This window comes from Mastigoproctus giganteus, chromosome 10, assembly GCF_048544385.1.
Source record: "Mastigoproctus giganteus isolate SK-2022 chromosome 10, ASM4854438v1, whole genome shotgun sequence".
NCBI classification, from domain to species: domain Eukaryota; kingdom Metazoa; phylum Arthropoda; class Arachnida; order Uropygi; family Thelyphonidae; genus Mastigoproctus; species Mastigoproctus giganteus.
Genome location: NC_143584.1, coordinates 189,873,835 through 189,893,656, shown reverse-complemented (window position 1 = coordinate 189,893,656; position 19,822 = coordinate 189,873,835). Strand labels below are relative to the sequence as shown.

At 36.3% G+C, this 19,822-nt stretch overlaps 1 protein-coding gene across 1 annotated transcript in view; it reads left to right on the top strand.

Annotated features, from left to right (window-relative positions):
* Prps (phosphoribosyl pyrophosphate synthetase) overlaps positions 1–19,822 on the top strand; it is a 72,590-nt gene that overhangs the window by 11,654 nt on the left and 41,114 nt on the right. Inside the window, exon 2 of the mRNA XM_090383922.1 lies at positions 17,256–17,439. Within this exon, the coding sequence (XP_090240048.1) occupies positions 17,256–17,439 (184 nt within the window). The remainder of the gene's footprint in view (positions 1–17,255; positions 17,440–19,822) is intronic.

Sequence of the window (19,822 nt, the reverse complement as noted above, 5' to 3'; positions counted from 1 at the left end):
CCGTGTTGAATGGGGGCTCTCCAAAAAAACTTTAAGGATCTATTGCAATGCAGTTTTCCTCCCTCTTATCATGTATGCTGCCGGTGCATGGTTCCACAGGCACGGCTCAAACACTTCAGAGCAAAACTCGCCTCATTGCAGAGAACCATCTTGTGGTGTTTAGTTAAGGCATACAGGACAGTCTCGACGCAAGCTCTGCAAGTACTAGCCAGAACATTACCTTTAGACTTGCAAATTACTTATAGAAGATTTTTATACAGACTGAAAAAGCAGATTGAGACCGAATTTCTTGGAATAACCATCAACCTTCAAGATGATGCTAAAAGAGAAAGAAGGAGACTGTGGAACGAGTTAGTTAACATCTGGCAGTCTCAGTGGGATACAGCTCCTGTTAGTGCAACGAGAAAATTTATACCACAAGTTTCATTTCTCCTTGATAAACGTGTTCGATTGTGGTTCTGCATGGACATATTCATGTCCTACCTGTTGACAGGACATGGATCGATGAACCAGAGTCTTTTTAGGTTCAATTTATCAAACAGACCTCTGTTCGTGTGGATCACCAGAGAGTTGGGATCACATCTTGTTTCATTGCTCCCTGTATGACGATCTCAGACTTCCTCTTCATGCACTTACTAATTTTCAACCAGGACAGGAGTCGTCTCTGCTTCAAAGCTTGGAGTCATATCTCATTCTTCAGGCTTTCGCTCAAGGCATATTTCTTTGAAGGCGTTCAGTGTCAACAGATCTCAACAGAATGCAGCACAATGGTCCTGCTTATGCATAACTGGGTTAGATCTTCTTTAATAATATGTAAACGCAAATCCCCAAGAAGTGAAATTTTTCCTTGGCCTGCAGACAAAATTAAGTGTTCTTTTTTTTTTTTTTTTAGTAGCATCACTTTCTTGCTTTTATGCATTTAATCTTTTTTTTTTTTTTTTTCTGTTTACTAATTTATTTGGCTTTTTTTTTTTTTCTTTTTTTTTTACAGCACCACTACCTTCTTCCATTTTACTTATTTTATTTTATTTTTTATTATTTATTTTTATAAATGTTTTGTTTTATTAATTTCGGTTTCCTATCCAGCACCATGGGTGATCGCTTTTTTTTTTTTTTTTTTTTTCCCCTCTGGAATGGGCTCCCAGAGGATCCTGGCCTGCCTTCTAATGTCAGGTGGGTCAGAGTCTCTCTTGAGACAGTACGTGCTTTACATGGACTGGCCCACCTTCCCGTGGTGTGGACGAGTACCCAGAATCATCTGTCCAGGTGACTGATGCTTCTGGGTAGCCAAGCGGCCAGAACAGAACAACAGAACACACGCATAATACACACAAACCGACGTCACACACATATCTGGCCCATTTGTAGTGATACTGTTCTTCACAGAGATACGAGGCGGAGTTGAACAGACGTTCTAGGAGCCACCCTTTACATATACACATGTCCACATATCAGAGACAAGGAGGGGATTATACCTTTGTATAAGGCCACACCTTGAGTACTGCGTACAGGTCTGATGGTCTCATTTTAGGACAAGTGCAGAGAAGAGCAGTAAGATTGGTGAGCAGAACAAAGGGGGGGGGTTCTCTTACCACTAGAGGCTTAAATTGTGTCAGTTGCAGCATCTGGAGACTAGGCACCTGTGAGGTGATCTGATTGAGGTGTACAAGGTGTTGAATGGTTTGAGCAGGCTCAATGCTGATGGGATATTTCCACTTGCTAAGATTAAGAGGGCATAGATTCAAATTGAGGAAAGATAGTTGTAGAATAGATGTGCTGAAGTTTGCCTTTAGCCAGCAGGTAGTTGATTGCTGGAACAGACTTCCATCTGTTGTGTAAGTTGATAGCTTAAACAAATTTAAGGCTGAACTAGATAAACATTTGTAGTGACCGGATTGGTGAAATGAGGTTTTTTTGTTTTTTAACATTGCATTAGCGATGAAGTGAACTAGATCAGTGTTTCCATGCCTGTTGTTTGCAGGACTTGATAGTAAAACAGCTTTTTTTTTTTTTTTGATTGACAACAATTCTATTTAACTATGATGGGAAATATAGTTATACAGTGGATTCTGGTTATTTGTCCCACCGGTTAATTGGGGCAGGAGATCGCAGCACTGGAGATTACCCTACGATTGGCTCTGACTGTACCACGTGGTTTGGTTTTTGTGGATTTTTTCAGATTTCTGGAGGTCGCTACTATAAAACAAAAACAATTAGCAGTCACCTGTTTATTGGGCTTTTCTGTTAGTGCAATCTATCATAAACGATAGTAAACTCGATCTTATTGAATTTGCGATAATACTGAAAGCTGGAATTCTGTGGGTTATTATGGTGAAATATGTTTACACTTCTCTGTTCTCACTTGCGTGTATCATGTTACTTGAAATTTGTGTCTGCTTTGTTATTGATTGCTTATCTTTTTACTGTTTTAAATTTTAGCCCTCACCCACAAATGTCAACTAGTTAGTATGTACAATCACAGTACGTATTAATTATTCCGATTATCATGTATATTCTTCCGATTTTCACATAACATTTCATTTTTTAATTGGTAAGGTAATAAAGGGTAAATTTGTGCTTAATATTTCTTTACTTTTATAGCCTGTGGATAATATTCCTCCTATTTTCCCTAATTAGAATTGCTGTTTAATAGAATTGAAATTCAATTCAGAAACGTGATCACAATGACCGGTGCTTACTACACATCGTATAGTGAACAGTACTTTACTATGGTGACTCCATAATAACGTGATTTGATTGTACAGTGAACCAATTGTAAAGCGGGGGTCCATTGTATTTTGAACTTTTTTTCATGAAACTTCGGATAATTGGGGCAACTGCTTAATCGGGCCAAAATGCACTAGTCCCGATGTGTCCCAAATGACCGGAATCGACTGTATGTGCAACAACCTAATGTATAATTCATATGCTAAGTACAACTGCAACAACCTCATGTATAATACATATGCTAAGTACAACTGCATATTATTGTATTTAAAAGTAGTTATTAATATATTTTCATATGTAATTTCATATTTTTGTTGTCCATGGTTTCTGTCTCAAATATAAAAGTGGTGTGTATCTGAAAAAGGTTGTAAAACACTGATCTAGAGGATAACTTAGAAATTTAGTTAGCAACTGAGTGCTGAACAAAGCACATCAGATAAAAGCTATGAGGAAAAGCTCAATAATGAGTTCACCTCATCCTGTTAGCTGAACTGATGATCAATCAGAAAACACTACCTCACTGTTGTAGGTATTCTGAGAAAGAAAGAACCAGAGAAGAAAAAGAGCAGTATGCATTATTTTAATTTTTATAATACATTGTGAATTACTGTGAAATTATTTCAGTAATTCACGTTTTAGATGTGAATAAAACAGTAAAAAGGTTTGAAGTGATTTACTTTTTATATTATGTAACAAAAGGAGTACAGTAAAATCTTGTTAATACAAACTCTGTTTATGCAAAGTACTCGTTTATATTAAGCACATACCATTCCCCTGTGAAAGGATAGGCTTTTCTATGTAAATATATTCATTTATTACAAAATTCGGTTAATATGTATTACCAAGTTGTTTTTTATCCTGTGAGAAATAAATATTGTTATTTTGTATGTTTAATACAAATCTTGGCACAGTTTTCCAATTATTGCCTCTGGCTACCTATTTTCCCTGCTTCCCAAAGGATGGCACTGACTTGTTAGAATTTACTTTTGTGTAAACAAAACCAGTTTATGGTAGCCACAATGTAAGTGCACCTCTGAAAAACATCATTGTGAAGAATGAGCTGTTAAATTAACAAATGAATAAAAACAGTTTTTCCTAAGTTTCCTAAGAAAGAAGTTTATATACACTCCCTCGCTCTCCATGGAACAAAGGTCATTTGCAATTGTTACACCAGTTCAAAGAGTCTTGCTAAGTATAATCTATTTTTTATGCCATTTTAGCTGAGCTGATGTCTTTTTTGTAACTTGTCTTTAAATTAATTTAAAGTTTGTTTATATTAAATCTCATCTAGCAGTGTTATGGCGACAAAACGTAAATGGACAGAATTAAGCCTGGAAATTAAACTGAAAATATACAAGAGGCTGATAGGATGGACTTTTATCTACAATACTGAAAAAAAACTCGGGAAGAAGTACGTGGCACCAGAGCAGCGATTTAAAAAAAAAAAAACAAAAAACCAGGAAATGAATTTGTAACGCAAACCATGAGGAGCTTGAAGCAAAACTTTTCTTTCGAGTGGTACCAACAAATGCATTCATCTAATTTGCCAATATCAGGTCTGATTTTGCAAGAAAACGCAAATTATCTAACTCAGCAACATGGAATTAGTGACTTCAGATGCAGCAGTGTGCTGGCTCAAAGATTTAAAGACAGGAATAACTTGGTTTCACGAAATGTTTGCAGTTAAAGAAGTTAACCAATTTCCCTGTGATTATGAGGCCAATAGAAGTTCTTGGCTCACAGTCAAAAGTTTTCAATCTTGGTTACTCTGAACAACAAATTTTGGGTCATATCTTATTATGGGTATGAAAGTAAGTTTACTTTATAGATTTTGGGATGCTGAACAAAGATAGTACTTAAAATGGCAGATTGGCTCTTGTTTTTGAAAAAAGTAGTTTTTTTATATTTATACAAGGTATTTTTTATTTATATTTTTTATTTATCAAACACAGGATCTTTTTGGCTTTTGCTTGTATTGAGGGAACTTTCCTCACATTCATTGCTGCCATTAGACCATCAACATCCATACAAACAGTGAGTTCACCTTCTGTTTGATAGAATTTATCATTATATAAACATCCATACAAACAGTGAGTTCACCTTCTGTTTGATAGAATTTATCATAGTCTTTATTTCGAGTATGAAATGTTGTCACTTTCACAGAATTATCTAGAACGGAGGTTCCGAACCTTTATAAGCCTGCGTACTGGTCAACCACATTAGTATCTTATGACATACTGGTGTGTTAATTAATGAGTATTTAAGTCTGTTTTGAAAAGTCACATAAATAATTAGGTAAGCAAAACCGAGCTATTCTACTAAAAACAGAAAAACATATTTATTAATTAAGAAAATACAATTTATAAATGCGGTTTTTATATTTTCACATAACGTGTTTTAAACATTTTCCTCTTTACTTGAATTTTTCTCATTATTTCTTAAAACTATCAAATTTGCTACATATTAAATGCTAATGGTTATAATAGTAATGCAGTTAAAAAAAGGAATTCAAGTTATTAACAAGATTAAGTAATTTAAAATTATTTAAACACACTAATTCAGCACAGTTATAATTTTTATTAACAAACTGTAATTGTAATAACAAAAACAAAATTGTGTTAATAACAGTTTTTTTTTTTTTTTTACTTTCGAATAATAAATTTTCCAAATGAAGGCAAATATTTAAATTCAAAAGCCAGCAATATAATACATCCAAATAAGAAAACACCAGATTCCAAAGCAAATATTTCTACTTTCCATCATTTGTATTCCAAAAAAAAAAAAAAAAAAAGTATTGTTTGTTACTAGATCTAATGCGATGGCTGATTCTGTTTCACTTTTACTAGCGAATGAATGTCTGGATTGATTAGTGTCTCAGTTGAAGATCTGATTCAATATCCAGTGTAGTTCAATATTTATTTTTCATTGTAGTCATCACTGAAAATCCAGCCTCACACAAGTAAGTCAAATTAAATGGCATTAAAACTTTTAGTGCCTACTCAGAAAGTAGGGGATATTCTTTGCGGATAGATAGCCAAAATTTGTTAAGTTTGAACTCAAACTTCAACATTAAGCCCCCCCCCCCCCATCAGATCTATGAATGACTCCCTGTACATCACATCTGAGATCTCATTCGAGAATTCGAAAGGGTTCCTAATCCAATTCTGTGCTGTAAAGTCTTCCGGGAAATGTTTTTCAAAACTTGTGTGCAAAGATTTTATATGTTCGTCAAATTTTTAATCATAGATATATTATTTTCTTGGATAAAATCGTGAAGATAACATGCTCGTATTGTTTTTTAATACCTGCTCTTCCATTAGTTTTAATTTTCTTTTAAAAGCATTAATTTTATCACTGGAATCAAACACTGTACTAGTTGTTCCTTGCAAACACAGATTCAAATCATTCAGTTGGGGAAAAATATCCACTAAATAAGCTAGTCTGCATAACCGCTTTTCATTCAAGAAATTATCTTTTTTGGGATCTTCTGATTGAAGAAAATTATATACTTCAGAGCGCAACTCGAAAAGACAATGAAGGGCCTTTCCTCGAGAAAGCCACCTCACTTCTGTGTGGAGTAACAGTTTTTTATGAGCACTCCCCATTTTACCACAAGTTTAGACAAATACACCAACTGTTTAAATAAACTGATTTAATGATAAAATAATACTGAATAGTATACTGAAATGATACAATAAAAACTGTAAAATAATAATTTACCAAAAACTGATTTACTTTAAAACAAATAAAAATGAATTGATGAATTTAAAATACATTAAAAATATAAATTTAAAAGCGATAAAACACCATTAATAAGTTTTATTGCTTTTAAATTTATATTTTTAATGTTTCTAACCCACATATTTTAAATTCATCAATTCATTTTTATTTGTTTTAAAAGTAAATCAGTTTTTGGTAAATTATTATTTTACAGTTTTTATTGTATCATTTCAGTATACTATTCAGTATTATTTTATCATTAAATCAGTTTATTTAAACAGTTGATGTATTTGTCTAAACTTGTGGTATGTATAACCCCAACCTTAGAGGCCTTTTTGCAGACTCCCCATTTTGTTGCAAAGAATCTTAAATAATTGGCAATTAAGAGCTTGATATTTTTTAAAATTCACTGTTTTTACTGCTTCGTCTAGAACATTTTTTAGATTAATTGGCATATTTCTTGCAGCTAAAGCTTCACAATGAATTATACACTGCACAGACTTGCATGCCGCTGTTAATTTTGGTAACTACACCAGATAGTTTTCCAACCTGCACTTGCTCCATCCATGCAAATCCCAACACATTTTATCCAGTTTGTGTCATATCTTTTACAATAATCATTAATTATATTAAATATTTCATCGGATGTTGCTTTTCCACATATTGGTTTGCAAAATAGTGTCTTCCTGCATTTCGTTTTCTTGCTCAAATCAAACATAAGCCAACAATTGGACCAAATTGAGATATCTGTGCTTTCATCAATCTGTAGGGAATAAAATGAGCTCTTTCTTAATCTTTCAAGTAGAATGTCTTCTACTTGAGATGCCATGTCATCTATTTGGTGTTTTACCGTGTTGTTCAATAATTGAACATTATCAATTTGTTTAGCTGCTTTTTCTCCCAAGATACATTTTACAATATCTTTGGTTGCTGGTAATATCAATATTTCTCCAATGTGTGAGCTTTTCTGCACTTAGCAATACGTAAACTCAATATGATGCTTTCACTATGTTAGAATTAACATCAGTGAAGGAAGACAACCGTTTTCTGAGCACATAGTTCAGTCATCTTTCTATGAAAGAATTCACAAGGTTTGTCTTTTAAATTTGGGTGTTTTGTCGTTAAGTGTCTTTGAAATGAAGGAATGAAAGTTTCAAACTTGAATTGGATAGACATTCATAAACAATACACTGCGGAATTGGTTCTGGTTCTGTGCCTTACTTAATACAGAAGCCATAAATTATATAATCAGGATCATACCTCCTAATCCATGTTGGCCTGTGTTAATCACTACAGATGCAAACCCTACTACTTTTAATGTTCACTAACCAAACTCTGAAGGAAGACTGACTAAAATAAGACGAAAAAAGTGGGGAAGTACAAGAAAGAAAAGAGGTATATTTTCCAAGAAGAAAGACTGAAATACTTGCATAGATACGAACTGTGAAAAATAAAAAGAAGTTTCGGCTTTAGTAAGATATTAACATTTAAAAAGTTTACTCTCCCATGAGGGAAATTGCAGGTGGTTGTCATTCTAACCCCTTGTACCAGTAGCTCACTCCTCATGTACCGGAGGTTGGGAACCTTTGATCTAGAAGATTCCACTGTTGTAGCCATGAGGCCAAAAGCTCTCCCTTATTCTTCAGCAGTTCGAGATCCCTGATGAGGTCATTAAGCTCACTTTCTGTGATCTTATGTGGTTCCAAAGGATAAAGGTTTAGGCTGAATGGTGGAACCCTCAACATAGATGGCTTAGATGGCTGCCGTACTTCTTTGTGCATATCAAGTTGATGTTCATCAGTGTCTTTATCAGGGTGTACAGAAAAACGGTCGGGTGGTTAAGGAATAGGTAGTACTTCGGCATGAGGCATGCAGACGGTATATTTGGGTATCATTTTCCACTTTTCCTTCAATGTCATCCCTTTTCTAATAGGGGACACCACACAGAAGTAAGTCTGTGACGTGATTTGTTGGCTCCCTCCATTTCATGGTCTCTGCAAAGGGCATAAAACATCCCTTTCGATTTTACCATACGTTGAGTTTGATGAAAAGATAGTGCAACATATGTGTGGAGCCCAGTTCTTGTCCTGGTTGCCTAATTTACACCCAAAGTACAAGAAGTAGGCCTTTTTTATAGCTCGAGTTAAGGGGTGCTTTCTTGAAGCTAGTGTGACTTCTCCACATGTGTAACAAAAGTCATCCGGACTATTACACAGTTACTTACGTCCCTTATATGCACAACACAAATACTACGCAAAAAGTGCTGGAATGAATAAACACTGCTTTAGTTCAGTCAGTTTTGAACACAACTGACTAAACTCATTACTTGGAACACTGTGTTGAGTGTACCTCATATGAGGTAAAAAAAAATGAAGTTTTGAAATATATGATAAAAGAGTAGTTCTTCCATTTGTTTTTGCACTAAATGAAAGAAGGCCATGAAGTTTCATTGCATATATTCTATATTCAGCTTCCTGTTTTGCTGGATGGAAAATAATTTCTGGGGAAGGTATTCAAGCCTTTTGCTTAAGGCCAAATTACTCAGCTGGCTCATGAAATAAAGCCCATGAATTTCTCAGGTTTTGAGAGAATTCAAACCCAGTCATTTTCATGGTGTATAAAAGTACAAATTATAATCACTGTTGCTACATCCATAGGTAATTCAGTATCGCAACCTCTTTTCATATTCTTGAATGTTCATGCTCAAATCCAGTAGTACTTCTTCCCCTCCTCTATGGGAGGGGAGGAAGCAATTGACTTTGTTAAAATCACAGAAAAAATAAATTCAATGGAAGAGATCCTGTGTTTTCATGACTTCATGTTGTACTTGAAAACAATCCTTGATGCAATGCAGGGCCATGTCAATACTTTTAAAAATCGGGACATAGAAGATAATGCCACCCTTCTCCCCTAAAAATGAAAGGGTCTATGGTTGCTTTGCTAGTGACCTAGCCGCTTTTATGCAGCCACCTTTACCACATAGTGTTGATGTAGTAGGTTCTGATCTTTCCTTTCTGTCATAGTGAATTCCCTTAAACAGTTCATTTGTTGGCTTAGGGAGAAGTTTAGGATAAAAATACATATATACATTTTATTCCCAGAATACAGACAAGTCCTTTATGGCTAGGGGAAAACATGTAAAGTGTTATGGTTTATTATTATTATTAACCATATTGGTCAAGGAAGCCTGAGGCTTATGCTGCACCAGCCAAAAAAAATTTCTGAGTTACCGTGAGAGGGAGAGAAGGGAATCGCCAAGGAAGAGAAGAATGATGATATCCAGCTCAGGACCCTGGGTGTGCCAAGCCCATACTCACCAAATGTGAGCCCCTGAGGTTGATTACTGATTGGGGAAAAATATAGCACTGGAATATGCACCTTATGAAGGTTAAGGTACCTGCATACTTGTGTAAAGTATGTTAGTTGTCTGACGGCACCGGGAGTTCCCCCCATCCCCGCATCGTATTCTTTGTAAGTGACACAGAACTCTGTGGAGGCCACCAGAGATTTAAAAAGTGTGTGTGGAGTGGTTTGTTGTGTAGTGTTATGTTCTGTTGTTTCTCTGACCATTTTAGCTGTTGTAACCCACCGATGCCTACACTTTGCCACGAGGAAGCAGGTCAGGCACCCAGTAGGTTATTTAAGTACTCTGGCAGGTCCCGCCACCTATTTTTCTAAGTATTTCATTGGCAAGGCCTAAAAGGGGGGGGTGAACACTAGAAATTGGAAAGACTGGAAGAGGTTAGAGAGAAAGCGGTTGAATTTTTTGACACTGATTAGAATTTGGTGGCATTGTTAGCGGCGTATTCAGTCAGTTTAATTCAAGTGGGGAGGAGAGACTGGAGACTGGGGGGAAACAGGTAGAAGGATGGGGATGATAGAGTAGGCATCCCCAAAGAGGCAGTGGGGATGAGCCCCACCAGGCAAAGTGTGGGTGAGGCAGGGCGGGGAGGAGACAGAGACCTATCTCCTCCCCTCCCCTGCCTGGGGATGGTATTTTAAAGGGAACCGGGTTAGAGTACCCAGTTCAGTTAGTCAAATGGTGCATTGCCAGCAAAGCTGCAGTATGTTTTCATTGGTGATGGTTGTCAGGTCCATGTCTTGTTGAATCCGGTAGGAAGGTCCAACTGCCCATCCCACTCTGGCTGTGGGATATGTTAGCTGGCAGTGTGGAACCCACCAGGTGGGGGGAGGGGAGACACACATTTACTTTATTCATAATCTGCATTCTCATTTTACTTGCATTCTCATTTTACTTGCATTCTATTTTTATATATAAAGGTGTGTGTTTGTTTTTTTCCCCCCCCCCCCCCCCCCCCCCCCGTTAGGTTATATATATATGTATATATATATATATTTTTTTTTTCACTCACTCATTCATCTCTTTCTGGCGCCTCCGTAGCCAGGTGGGCAGGAGCAGCAGTGCGTAGCACACGTTTCTTGATTAGACCGGGGTTTGAGTCCGTGACCACCAAATACGGAGGATGTGGAAAGGTCAGGAAATGACCACCGCATATCCCCTGAGGAATATGGCCTTAGTCGCTAATGCTCCTAAAAACCAAACAACAAACATCTCTTTCTCACACATGGGGGGATGCAATGGTGTGTAATGTGATTTAAATACTGATGCTTAATAATTAAGCTAAATAAGAAAGATTATAAAAGATTAAAACTAGGGTTTGTGCTCTTTTTCTCACACACTTACACTCTCATTCATTCTTCTGGCTTTTATTTCATTTGCTCAACTCTTGCTTTCTGTGCTGCACTCTCTGGACACCTCAACTTACTATTATTATACAGGAATTTTTCCAACAGGGATAAGGAGGTGATTATTCCATTGTATAAGGCAATGGTCAGGCCACACCTAGAGTACTGTATACAGGTCTGGAGGCCTCATTTCAAGAAGGATGTAGAGCTGCTGGAACAAGTACAGAGAAGGGCAACAAGATTAGTGAATGGAACAAAGGGGTGCTCTTACGAAGAAAGGCTTTAGTTTTGCAAATTACAGTGTCTGGAGACTAGGCACCAGCGAGGTGATCTGATAGAGGTGTATAAAGCCTTGAATGGTTTAAGCATGCTCAATGCTGATGGGATTCTTCCTCTAGCTCAGAAAAATCACCTGAGAGGGCATAAATTCAAATTGAGGAAAGACAGATGTAGGATAGATGTGCGGAAATTTGCCTTTAGCCAGTGGGTGTTGGTTGGTGGAACAGACTTCCATCCCTTGTGGTGGAGGTTATAGCCTAAATAAGTTTAAGGCTCAGCTGGACAGGTATTTTGAACGAACAGAGGGGTGAAGTGGATTTTTTTTTTTTTTTTTTGGCTGATGCTGCATAAGTTTGCTTTCTTGCATCAAATGCCTCTACTAATGCTAATGCTATTCTTCAGTTGTGGTGCGGGCCAGGGGAGAATGCAGTCATAGTGTTGTTAGTATATATATATAAAGTAGTGTAAGTTATTATTAACTTTGTATTCTTTCAGCCAATTACAATTGCTCTTCCACTTATTCCCATTCACCATAACACTCATTCACTCTCTTTCCCTCATGCTGGGTCCATCTTTCATTCACCAAAACTGACATTTATTCCCTTTTGCCATAATTCCTAATTCACTCTTTCACTCAGTGACCAGCCTGTTCATTCTGTTTTTCATTCTACCAGCTTACTGATATTTTTCAGTTAATCTTCTTCCCTGGCTGCCTGTACATCTCCCTCCTTCACATGGTTACTTATTTAGTGTGGGGATCCCAGGTTCCTACTCATGGCAGGGTAATCCTAGGGGTTACCCAGGTCAATCCAGTCATGTCAGGGCACAGAATACTGCTGTCCTGACAGTTATTAGGTCATCATCTGGGCGCGGTGGGAGACGTGGGCAATTTTAACTATTGATTATTATTTAATTTCCGGGGGGCTGAATTGCCATTCTTTGGATTGTTCTGCACATTTCAAATACTTTCTGTGTGAAGGTTGTAAAGGCTTTATAATTTTCCTCTTCTATAATGAATAGATGTTCTTCTCTCCTTGGAAGTGGGCCAATCTGTGCTATTAACTGTGTTCTGGGGATGTCATAAATTATGCATTCATATAGAATGTGTGCCCAGTCTTGACTCTTGCCACGGGTGCAATTTGGGTCATCAGTCAGCCCTAGGAAGGTTAGTTTTGCCTTTAGGGAGCCGTGACCTGTCAGTATGAATGTTGTAAAAAGTCCAGGGGCATACCACTTACGCAGCTTTGGGCTAACCATTGCCACTCGTAGCAGAAACCTTTTGGTTACTAGACCTCTGGTTTCCTGCTCCAATTTTGTTTGCCATAGCTCATGGAGCTTTGTGGCTATTCTTTTTCTTTCAGCATTGAAGGTGCTGGCTGTATTAAGGGCTATCCCCAGAAATTCTGTGGGTATGCCCTTTTTAAGTCTATAATACAAGCCTCTTTTGGCTACTTCCAGGTAAAGTGGGAGAGCTCCGGCCAGCAGCTGTAGCGTAGGTGTGCTCACTGTGCAACATGCTCTGGTAATGGTGAGAAGTATTGTCCTTTGTATCGATTCTAATTTATTCCTGTTTCTTACTATGGCTGAGTGGGTGAACCATGCACCGGTAGGAACATTGCACAGTATATGGGTGCCTCCGTAGCCGGGTGGGCAGGAGCAGCAGTGCATAGCACACTTTTCTTGTTTAGACTGGGGTTCGAGCCTGTGCCCACCAAATATGGAGAATGCAGGAAGGTCAGGGAATGACCACCGCATATCCCCGGAGCAATATGGCCTTAGTTGCTAATACTCCTAAAAATCAAATAACAACAACAACAGCACCGTATATGATTGCCAGGGTCTTTCTTTTGAGCCCCCAGTCTGATTGACTGATCCTGGCAATCATACCTGCATAATTTCTCACTTTCTTCACCAAGTGGGTCAAATGGGGATAAAAAGTTAATTTAGAATCAAAGACCACTCCAAGATTTAGTTCTGTAACCATTTTTATAGGAGTTGTGTTAATTTTAATTTGTGGACATTTTCTTATGTCCAAATTGCCTTTTAGAAGTATTTGTTTGGTTTTTTCAGGCGATATTTTGAGCATATGCATTTGTGCCCACTCCTATAGCTGCAAGAGGGCGGCATTTGATCTTCGGTCTACAACCACTTGCATCTTACCTTTTACAAGGAAAATCACGTCATCTGCAAATGGCAGGCTTTCCACAGGGCCCAGATCCAAGGCCAAAAATTTGTCCAGAACAATGTTCCAGAAGAAAGGGCCGAGGATTAAACCCTGCGGGCAGCCTTTATTCACAGGGTGTGTCAATTCCTGGAACCTTGTGCACACTGAGACACTTCTGTCTGTAAGGTAGCTGTTTATTACTGTATAAGTTTTGTGGGGCATTTGCCTGGCAGTCTCCTAAGGACACTAGGCCATCAGAGTGAGTCAAATACCCCAGCATATATTTCTCCTCTGAGTTTTTAACTGTTGTTAGTAGGTGGTACATGGCATCCTCCATAGAGTTGCCCTGCTTAAAACCATACTGATTGTCGGAATGTAAACCTTTTTCTATGTAGCATTGAGCTAATCTGCTGTATATTAGTCTTTTGTATATTTTCCCTAGTACAGGGAGTAGGGCTATTTGTCTGTATGATTTGGGATCAGTAGGGAGTTTCTCAGGGTCTTTTAGAATTAATTTTAATACAGCTTTTTTTCCATATTTTTGGGAATATACCTTCTGTCATACAGCTATTATATAGTGCTATTAATTTGTCTGGTGCTATGTCTGCTAATTTTTTGATAATCTCAACCTCTAGGAGGTCAAAACCTGGGCATTTATTGTTTTTGGTTTTAGATAGTGCTATTTCTACCAGCATACGTGTGCGAAATATTGTTTTGCCCGAATGATTTTGTTGTGTGGGCTATTATTATTAAGCACTGTAGTAAGTTTATTCATCTTTAGTGTAAACTGTATTCACATTACAGTTGAATTTTTTGTATTAATGGCAATAAACAAAAACATATAAAATATATTCACATTAATACATGAAAGTTAGTGATAATTTATATCTACTGTACTGTTTCTTATAAATAAAATAATACTTTCAAAATTTATAAATGTCTGTACATATAAGGCATGGCAATAAAGTTCCCAGACTGGTGCTGTTGCAGTCATGTTCGATGAGTTTGAAAATAAATGGAAGTGGTATGTTGTAGTTCGAACTTCCTCCAACAAATGGTACAGAGACTGCCCTGTAGGCTGACAGGTTGCAAGTAATGATCAATTTGGTTAGTAGCATTAATGTTCCATGTCACAATTTTGCAATGGATCAGTGAAAAATTATCAAATTTTACTTTAAACTGAGAAAACTTGCAACAGAAATGTATGAAATGTTAAAAACTGTTTATGGTGATGAAACATTAAGTTGTACAAGTGTGTTTGAATGATATTACACGTTTACTGCCTTTTATATTTGCAGGGGTCCTTTTTACATGCCTTGGGTGCTGGAACAAGTAAGCAGTGGTTTTTAGTATGTAGATTTCATCTATGAAGAATTGCCACTCCAAGTAACGTTAGCATCTGTTGTTTATACTATTCTAACAGATGCATTTGAACAAGTTCAGAATCTTCATGACTTGAATAAAATTCTGTTCAGTATCAGATAACATTGTTATAAAGAGCTGATTCAGTGTCATCAGCTTCAACGTACTGCCATCCCTGTTCCTTTTCAATCTTGATATTCAGGCTTTGGATCCATTATAACAATATAATATATATTATAGGAAAACACTTTGTACACAAAATATTATCATAGACACACAAGAATGATGTTTTGTTTTTCACAAACTAAGGAATTACAATTCAGCAAGCATAATCTTCAAAAAAATGATCTTTTCTTATTGTGGAAAATACTAAACTACATATAACTTCAACATAAGTAAAGAACATATGAAACTGTGAACCAAGTATGTATACAGCTTTTATATTGCTGTCTAGACATTGCAATTGACACTAAGCAAAATCCTAGCCATAATGCTTTAGCTCATGGTTCAATTGTGCCAATATCTCTCAGTTGTTGGTTTTATGTACTATTCCTTTTAAAACACTCATTTATTTGCCATGATTGAATGGATGCATATCAGCATCGAGGCAGAAAAATTGCAGTTCGTTTGGATGAAAGTTTGCATTCCAGCAGGAAACGTGATAAGAGTTTCAAAGATGGGTGTGGGGATATTTACAATGACCCAAGAAATGGGTGTCCAACCTCTCAAAATGAGGACAGAGTTGCAAAAGTTCAGGAATTGCAGCAAGAGATTGTCATTTGACCCTCAGAAATGGCTAATGAGTTGGATATGAATAAGGAGATGATTCATCAAATTCTGCATGAAGGTAAAGGAAGGTCTGTGCAAAATTTGTGCAACACAGCCTCATGGATCAGCAGATGCAACAAAGACTTTGTGCAGACTTATCAAGACAATCCTAATTTCCTTAACTGTACTGCCACTGAAGATGGTCAGAGCATGCACTGGATTTCAGAATCATCACCAAGGCCGAAAAATATTTGTTTACAGAAGTCCAGGATCAAAATAATAATCATGTTTTCCGATAAACAGGGTGTGATTCACAAGGAATTTGTGCATAAATGGGAGCGAGTCAATACTGCAGTCTAAGAATAAGCGTTTAAAAACTATTGAAGCACATTCTCCGGGTGAGGCCACAATTTCGAGAGAAAGGTAGCTGTCTTGTTATATGCCAATGCTCTGCCCATTCTGCACTTGTCGTGAAGGCATTTTTGACAAACCATGGCATTGTGCAGATTAATCATCCATCCTACTCACAATCTAGTACTAGCGGACTTCTTCCTCTTTCCCAAGATGAAAATTGCCCTCGAAGGAAAGATATTTCAGGATGTTGAGGACATAAAGAAAAACATTACTGCCAAACTGAACAACATCTCTTTGAACACCTTTGCTGACTCTTTTCAGAAACTTGTAGAACGGTGTGATAAGTGCACTCAATCAGGTTGTGATTACTTTGAATAAAAATAAAATAATTTTTGAGCACCTTCGCTTTCTATTCTTTTTATTTGCACCAGTCTGGGAACTATTGCCACACCTCTTCTATTTTTACCCTTGTAATATGCATTTTGTCATATTATTTATTTTAAAGTCAATATTCAAGTAAACATACTGAAGTATTAATTTCTGTTTTATTTACTAATACAGTAGAAATTGTATACTTCTTCATTAGAAGAGTACATCAGAACTTATTTGAATGGTTCTTAATGTTTATTTGAGTGTAATTTCACTCCAAAGAAATAATTCTCTCTCAGACAAAGAATGCTTGATGATGCATTTTAATTTGTTGCTATCAGCTTGCTTTCCAAGTTAAGTTTATTAAAAATTCTAATGATTTTGTTTCACTTATGCTTCAAGAAGATTAACTGTAATTTGTTAGTTCAAACTTATTCTATGCCATGTGTTAGAAAAAGTTAGTAAGTTAAAGATAATAATTGCTGATCTGCCCAGTAATTTTAAGTACAGTATTATAAGCCCATGAATTGTTTCCTAAAATTCTAATATCAAGATAACAAATGTTTGGTTTGCATGGTTTACATACTCTTTCATATGACTATTGAAATTGTTCAGTGTGCAATTAAGTTTAACATACAGAAATATTGTTTAGTTCATATAATATTCAACACAGGATGTTTTAACCTTTTTATTTTGAATGTCACACTTGAATACTTTTTTTTATTATTATTATTTTTTTAATAAAATGTGATCTGTTTTTGATATTTTTCCTTATCTATAATTCTTTCTTCATTCTATACTGCAGTGTAGAGATTGGGGAATCAGTAAGAGGAGAAGATGTGTATATCATCCAGAGTGGCTGTGGAGAGGTCAATGATAACCTAATGGAACTCTTGATAATGATTAATGCTTGTAAGATTGCTTCTGCTTCAAGAGTGACTGCTGTGATTCCCTGTTTTCCTTATGCACGACAGGATAAAAAAGATAAGGTTGTATTTTGTACAGTTCCAGATTTATATTTTTATTATTTATGCAGCTATTGGCTGAACAAAAAATTTTTAGCCAATAGGAATTGATACTATTAGTTTTTGTATAGTTTTTGTTAGATTGTAATCCTAGAGATAACTGTTCCCCTAATAATGATAATGTTGTACAACAGATTTAAAATTTTGCCTTTTCTTAAAATAAAACTGTGGTTAAAACTTCCAAATCTGGCAGGCGATTTTCTATTTTTAGGATCATGGAAAAATCTGGCTAACTATCCAAGAATAATGTTAAAACTGTTGTGCAAAGTTGGGATTTCATTTCAGACCCATAAGTTTCTGCTATGAACCAGCCACTTTAAAGTGAGCACACTGCGGCATTATAATATAGTTAATTTATAGCATAGGCAGTTTATGTTAAGGTCAAAAGCTTAGTCTACTACTAATACTAGCAAAGAAGTAACTTCTTACAAAATTGTAAGTAGTTATTTAGTTAATTGTTATTGTAAACACTATGTGCAATACACTCACTCTCCAAAAAATGAGAAACCTTTTGTGCAGTTGGCATCGGCAGATAATTAAATGTATGTTATGCAAATGTAAGTTGTCACATTGTATGATCACAAATTCATTGGTATCAGATAAATACTATACACTTTTCTAGGACTTCTTAGTCAATTTGGTCATTCAGAAGACAAATGATCTTTCCGATTTTCAGAAAAGTGTTATTGTTTGATCACATTTAGCAGGGATCACAATTAAGGAAACGGAAACTGGTATGTCGAAAACAACCACCTCAAAAGTGTACAGTGAGTGGAAGACTTTCAAAAGGAGAATGCAGTTGTAAAGGGAAGAAATGGAGAAGAAAGTCTGTACTCCAAGAACAAGACTGCAAGAATTAAGTGAATTGTGTATCAGAACAGAAGGTCCATCCAGCATGGAGCAGATGACTTAAAAATTCAGTTTAGACAAAGAAAACCCATTTCCAACCAATGTGTTGGGAATTGAAGAATCTGGGATTTGGTAATTGCATGCCTATATGAAAGTCACTTCTTTTTGTAAAAAATCAAAAATTCAACTGGAGTAGTACCACTAATGCCGACACTAGACGGTGGAACAGCAAAAAAGATCATGTTGTCTGACAAATCTTGGTCTACACTTTCGCACAAATGGTAGGTGAAGGTGTGGCACAAATTTCGTGAAGCTATGCATCCAGAGGTCATTAGATTCAGTGATAATTTCTGTAGATAAGAAATGTCAGTGTCTTGCCAGTCCACATTGGAGAGCCAAAGGTCAGATTGCAAGGGCCATGGAGTTTATGTGTAAGGGTGTATTGCAGGATCATCTTAAGAGGTATAATATTCTAAATATTATACTTCTTTAAAAAGCACAGCTTTTTGAAGGGAAAATCTATCTTGACCATCCTGATGATGTGGTTGCACAGGAACTGGATGCAAAAACAATTTTGACATTGCAGTAAACCCTCAATTTAATGGATGAAAACATTTGACTGACACCATATGTATTTTGAGTGTGCTCATGAATCATGGAAGCCACCAGCAAATGTCTCAATCTGTTTATGGATGTGCTTGCTATTATATTGTTAAGTTGGTTTTATATTGTTAAGTATTGTTGGTTTGGGCCCTGTTTCTTTATTATAATCTTACTTGCAATCTATCATCATGGTCCCTAAGAAAACTGGTAAGAAGAGAAACCATCTGCATCTAAGTTTTGTGCAGAAATTTAAGCTGTTATATAAGTTAGACTGTGGCATGTGTATCTCTTTTCCATATCTGTGAAAAATACGGAATGAAAAACTCCAAAGCTAACCTTAAGGAGTCTGACTAAAATTTGCCACTATCTCAACTTCAGTTTTCTTAGCTCCAATTCTGGATAAAGTTTTCAAGCATTATCTTCATCTCTGTGCTGTGTATCAATCAATAGAGTCAAGGTAAATAAAAGCTTATGTTTCATTGTTTTACTTTATTTCTGTGTTTCTATACATATATACAGAGTAACTGCTTAAATTGTCAGTTACGTGGTACAAATGGTCTCGAAAAAACTTTCAATTTAATGGATATTCAGCAATAACAGACATCTCCTCTTTCTCCGTATGAGTCCCTAAGATTGGGGGTTTACTGTATATATTTAGACTGTAGCAAAGCATTTAACATAAGAGGTTGCTATGAGGTTTCTATACAAGGTGGGGTGTACTGGAATTATAGATTACATGCAAAATTCCAAGATAAATTGGGGGATCATGATCATGGCAGAGTTTTTATAAATGGCCATTTTTCAGAATGGACTAGATTTATAAACAAGAGTCCAAGATTCAGTGCTGAAGCCATTCTGTTTATGACATCTTTGATTAATGTTAGTGAGGGAATAA